This window comes from Canis lupus, chromosome 23 (assembly GCF_048164855.1).
Source record: "Canis lupus baileyi chromosome 23, mCanLup2.hap1, whole genome shotgun sequence".
Taxonomy (NCBI): Eukaryota; Metazoa; Chordata; class Mammalia; order Carnivora; family Canidae; genus Canis; species Canis lupus.
The window spans coordinates 10,123,088-10,129,031 of NC_132860.1; the positions used below are offsets into that span (position 1 = coordinate 10,123,088).

The 5,944-nt window shown below is 53.7% G+C and overlaps 1 protein-coding gene across 1 annotated transcript; it reads right to left on the bottom strand.

Annotated features, from left to right (window-relative positions):
• Positions 1-310: 310 nt before the first annotated feature.
• On the bottom strand, positions 311-4,778 carry LOC140614708 (serum amyloid A protein-like). The gene is made up of 4 exons (XM_072793862.1): positions 4,623-4,778; positions 3,883-3,987; positions 993-1,131; positions 311-608 (listed from the first exon to the last, which is right to left on the bottom strand). The coding sequence occupies exons 2-4, from the start codon at positions 3,971-3,973 to the stop codon at positions 446-448; spliced, it is 393 nt and encodes a 130-aa protein (XP_072649963.1). The 5' UTR covers positions 3,974-3,987; positions 4,623-4,778; the 3' UTR covers positions 311-445.
• Between the last annotated feature and the right edge of the window lie 1,166 nt (positions 4,779-5,944).

Here is a 5,944-nt window from a genome sequence, read left to right on the forward strand (position 1 = left end):
GAGACGGTCCCCCCTACACCAGGGCCCAGGCTCAGCCTCACGCGGGTGTCCATCCATCCCCCTGGGGAACTAACCAGCAGGACGTACACCCAAGAAGAACACGCTTTTTTTTTTTTTAATTTTTATTTATTTATGATAGTCACAGAGAGAGAGAGAGAGGCAGAGACACAGGCAGAGGGAGAAGCAGGCTCCATGCACCGGGAGCCCGATGTGGGATTCGATCCCGGGTCTCCAGGATCGCGCCCCGGGCCAAAGACAGGCGCTAAACCGCTGCGCCACCCAGGGATCCCCCGAACACGCTTTTCAAGAGTCCATCTCTTAAGCATTTATTAGACACCTCTTAGGTGCCCTCCCCAGCCTATGTGGCCAGAGATCTCAACGAGTGGGTGTCCCTGCCCTCAGGGGGCTCAGAGCCCGGCTCCCCAGGGCAGAGTGAAGAGGAAGCTCAGTATTTGCTAGGCAGGCCAGCAGGTCGGAAGTGGTTGGGGTCTTTGCCACTCCGGCCCCATTTGTTGGCAGCCTGGTCAGCCTTCGAGTCCTCCGCTCCGTGGCCGCTGTTCCCAAACTTAAAAAGGTCTGTGATTCTCTGAGAATTCTCTCTGGCGTCGCTGGGATGGAGGGGGACAGGCAAGAGATGAATTAGGGCCTGATGAGCGAAGCCCACCGCCCCCACCAATCTCTCCTCTCTCCAAGGGCTGGCTGACAGGAGCCAGGGCAGGAGGGGCTGAATCACCTTGCACCTGACCCTGCACCGGGCACAGCCCACCCCAGCCAGGCTGGTCCCCAGGCCCCCAGCAGGAAGGCAGGGAATCCCCGGGTCCCCCGGCCTTGCAGTGGCCCTGGGAGCCACTCCAACCCCACACTGGGCCCAGAGGAGGAGTGGGCAGGACCAGGAGGAGCCAGTCTCTCCTGCAAACAGCTCTGGGACTTGGCCTGTCCTCTGAGAGCCTCGCCCAGCTCACCATCCCTGCATCCCCAGGGGCCCAGGTCACCTGATCACTTTAGCAGCCCAGGCGCCCCCAGGGCCCCTTCTTGCAGCGTCATAGTTCCCCCGGGCATGGAAGTATTTGTCTGAATTTTTGTAGTTGGCTTCTCTCATGTCAGAGTAGGCTCTCCACATGTCTCTAGTCCCTGGAAAGGAAGGAAACTGAAGGTGATTATCTCTTGGAAAATAGAGAAAAAGTTTTCCTCCCACTGATACTAGATTTCAGTCTTTGACAAAACGCTTGGAGATGATCTTGGCTGGGAGAAATATTCCCTAACTCTTCACTCCCCTGATTCCTCCAGAATCGCACTGGATACACATTTTATTATCTTTGATTCCATCCTGTAGATACCTGGCTTTTGGCTCTGTGTGATGTGTGTGAACAGGGGTGGGATGGTCTCTAAGGGATGCTTCCTTGTACAATGAACCTCTACCTGGAAAGACTAGGGAACCCCCTGCTGGGACGTGAGGACAAAGCCCAGGGTAAGGGTGGCTGCTGCCCCAGGAGGCTCAGCCTAGTCAAGGGGAGAAATTCATCCCTGTGGGCAGCCTGAAGACAACTCAGTCCAACCTACTTCTGAAGGTCCGGGGTGTATTTGGCCTCCAGGCAACTGTCAGAATTCATTCATAGAATTGAAAAAGTGAGCTCCCCAAAACAGCTTCACAGAAATCAGGTCACGAGATGCATAAAAAGGGCAACTGACCCGCCAGCTCTAAAGCTCAGTGTCCTCCCCATAAATGGAAGAGTATCGCCTTCCCCACGGTGGTTATGCAACGAAATGAGAAAATACACATATAACTTCTAGAAGATTGTAGGTGCTCAATACGCTATCACCTCACTAGGCCTTAGGAAGGCTGGGACAAATCCAGCAGCGGGATTAGGCTAAGAGGAAGGCCAGAGAGTATGGACTGAAGGAGTCTCAGTAGACCACTCAGTAACCACATGAAGACTTCTAGAAAGTAGCTGACTAGGCAAAAGAGAAAAACCTCAGTCGAGTGATCATCATAGTTTGCGTAATATCGGCCACGCCCCTATCTTCATTTCGTGTATTTCTCATTCCCAGTGCTCAGAAAGATCGCTTGGTTGAGCAGCACAACCTTCTGACTATACTGATTCCCTCCCACTTAACAGATTCAATAGATGCCTGGGGGCCGCTTGCTTTAGAAGTACTTCCAAATGCCCGAATATCTGTCACTCAGGGAGCAAGACTGCAGGTAGTAGTACCCAATCTTGAGTGGGGGAAAAAACCCACTGGGTGCTTGCTAAAGGCCAGATTTCAGGCTCAGCCTCAGAAATTGTGATTCAGCAGAGGGGGAGTGTGTGGACCAGGCATCTGCATTTCACAAAGCACCCCAAACCCCAGGTGATTCTCATGCAAGTGGCCCTAGCATGACCCTTTGAGAAACCTTGACCTAAAGATGAAAAAAAAAATTGTAGCTGTGCCTGTGAGAATTTAGAAAGGACTGACAGCAAAGTCTTAAGGCAATAGCCACTGGCCATCACAGAAAACTCAAAATAAATGATTTTGTGAAATAAGCAAATTTGGCCTCTTGACCTTGCCTAATAAGGGGTATATCTCTTCTCTCTGGCCCAGCCAGGACTCAGGCCAGAAGAGGATCATCATGTAATTCCTTGTGCCTTCGACTGGGGGAGAGAGCTCTCAGAGTTGCCTTCAGCCTGCAACACAGCTATCTGGCATTTGGACAGATGAGCAAGAGGATTATGTGTTCACAGGCCCCTCACTCTCCCATGTGCTCTCTGGTCTGGGAGACAGGGTAGTCCTGTCACAGGAAGCTCTGGGAGCGCCAGCACCGGGGTAAATCCTGCTCTGTGTGGGGACTTTGTTAGGACTCTTCATCTCTTTCTGCCTCAGGTCCTCTAAAAAGAGATGATGATGCCTACATCCCAGGATTAAAGATTAAAACCTGAGGATGAAAACGAGTTCATCCATACATGTAAAGCTCTCAGAGCAGCACCTAGGACGGCCAAGCTCAGTTACTCTTGGGTGTAATTACTAGGTGCACAAGTTGGATGCACCCACTTCAGGCTGCCTGAGACCCAGCCATGAGCTGTCCCTGCCTTCCCACCAGGAGGCACTAGAGTCCACTCGGAATAGGGAGCAGGCACCAGGGACCCCAGATCTCTTCCAAACCCTATATGACCTCAGGCAAGGGGATCCCCATGGAAGAGGGTGATGCTGGCCAGAAAAGCCAGGGGTGGTGGGATAGGACAGATGAGGTGTCAGGGGAAAAGGCACAAGGAGGAAGTAAGGCCTGGAGATCTGATACACAGTATAATGGGCACCAAACAATGTATTATTATAACTATGAAGTTTGCTATCCTCTAGAACTTAATTATTTCTTTTGTAAAAAAAATAAAAAAGATTTTATTTATTTATTTGACAGAGAAAGAGAGAGAGAGAGAGAGCACAAGCAGAGAGAGCAGTAGGCAGAGGGAGAGAGAGAAGCAGGGCCCCAATGAGCAGAGAGCTCAACATGGGGCTCGATTCCAGGACCCTGAAGTCATGACCTGAGCCCAAGACAGGCGCTTAATCAACTGAGACTTGCAGGCACCCCAAACTTAATTATTTCAAATACTATTAAAATAAAGGAGAATTATATAATATAGTAGAGGTGCTAATTATAGCTACAAATGCAATCAAATATATAAGTGCATCAAATTAACGTGACATATACCTTAATTATATATAATGTTACATGTCAGTTATATTGCAATAAGAATAAATAAAAAAGGCCGGGGAAACTGCTGACTTGCAAACCACGCTTTGTGCTTCCCACTCTTGGCCCCTGCCCTGTGTGGATGTGGCCCCCGCTCAGGTGAACTCCAAAGGAGGCCAAGTGCGGTCTCCCCATGACCCCCATGCTTTGGTCCTTACCTTGACCCGCTTCCTTGAGGAATGTCAACCATCTCTGGCTGCTGACGCCCAGGACCAGGGAGCACAATAGGATGCCCACGAGAAGCTTCATCCTGCTGCAGAGTCCTGGGGACACATGAAAAGGAGACGAGTTTGGTTTTTGTTTGGTTTGGTTTTCTACATGGGGGGAATGTGACCTATCCTTCATGTGTACACACACACACACATACGTGTACCTATGTACCTCTGGACGCATGTACATGCATAAGTGTGGGGGGTATATGGAGAAGGAAGTGGACAGCGTGTATTAGCATAGTTAGCAGGTGATACATAGCTATGTAGACAGAATTCCAGGGGGTCCACGTCTCCATTTCCACTTGCCTCCCGGGAATCCCAGGATGAGAGCCTGCACGGCACTTCCAATACACACCACTTTCAATCCTGCCCTATGAGCCCTCACACCCACTGACAGGAAGCTTCCGAGGAGGCCTCTGGGCATTTGTGACCGTGCACCTGTCTGTCGAATGAGATGAGTGTAACGATGCCCACACACTTGCAGGTGCCTCTTGTACCCACCCCCGAAGGCCCACAGAGGACGATCACAACTAAAGCCCAGTCCCAGAAAGTATTCACATCTGCTGAATCCTCATTGTCAGGATCATGGATCCAGGAAAGGAGCAGATGGCTGGGACCCAGCACAGGAACGCTGTGGGGAAAGAGAACCTGCCAGGAAGAACCGCTTGGAAGGTTCTGGACCTCACCTTTGGCTGTCCCTCCCCGCGGAGGCTCCTGGTGAGGCTGAGCTGCCCTGGCCTCCGGCCTGCGACGTGTGCCAGCACATATATACTGACGCTCTGCTGCGGGGACGAATGGAAGACAGGGCGAGGGAAAACACTGGGCTGGGGAAATTCCCCGAGGCCAGAGGCAGCTGCAGATAATCAGGCTTTTTCCTCGAAGCCTCTCATTTCCCAGGTTGTGCAATCTGGCAGATTCCGGGAGTGTGGCAAACGTGGGGTTTCCAGCCTCTTTCCACTCTCACTGCTGCTCAGGAAAGGTTTTCTTCCCCACACAACTGCTGTGAAGGGGGATCAATAAGAGAAAAGAGACCCGAGTGCCTAAGGCCTGAGAGCGCACAGGGCCACTGGAGGAGCAGAAGGGGGTCCACTGAGGGGCGCGAAGCCTGGGGCTGGGCCCCGGTAGCCGGAGGGAGACAGGAAAGCCTCAGGACCAGGGCAATAAGCTTCCAGCAGCCAGCGGGGGGCCTGGACACTGGGAAGGTCCTCCAGATGCCCCAGCATCACGACCGGCCACTGTGGGGCGCCTCTGCAGGCGCAGTGAGGACTGGGCCGCCCAGGGACACCGACCTGGGGCTAGATACTGGCTCCCATGTCACGCAGAAATGACATCCTAAAAACCATCAGGAAACAGCACACTGGCTGGGAGCCGAGCAGAATAGAAGATTCAGGAAGGGAGCCGAGAAAGCGGGATGCAGCGCAAGAACAGAGGGAGCGGCCGCTTCGCCCGAAGAGCAGGACCGCGCGGTCCTGCGGGAGGTTAGTCAGGGTGTGCGGAAGGCCCTGCGCAGGGCTCCGCGGGGCCGGGAGGCCCGGTGGGCGCCCCGACCCCTTCCTGCCCATTCAAGTGAAAGGAACGTGCCGAGCTCATCGGATTTCCTCGGGGAGGGAGGACGGTGCATGTCTGACGTGGCGGCTTCAGGGGGCGTCCAGAGGACAGACCCGTCCTTGTCACACTGAGGCCCTGGGCCACAGGCCGGAGGCAGTAGGGCAGGGAAGGCCCGGCCCAGGGGTGCTGGCTCAGGGGTGCTGCCTGGAGCGCCCCTGGCAGACGAGGAACACCAGCGGCTCGGCAGACACAAGACAAGTGCCTGCAGGGCTGATGCCAGCAACCTGGAGACGGGGCAGCCCAGAGGCTGCAAGGTGCTCCGTAGTGGCCAGGTCGGGGGTGGGATTCATGCTCCACCAGTAACCCAGAGAAGAAGCAGGAGGCCCACTTCTGACTTGTTACAAGACTAGAAGGGATCCGAGCAGGACGTTGCAAAGGGGAGGCTGACCCAGGACGAAGC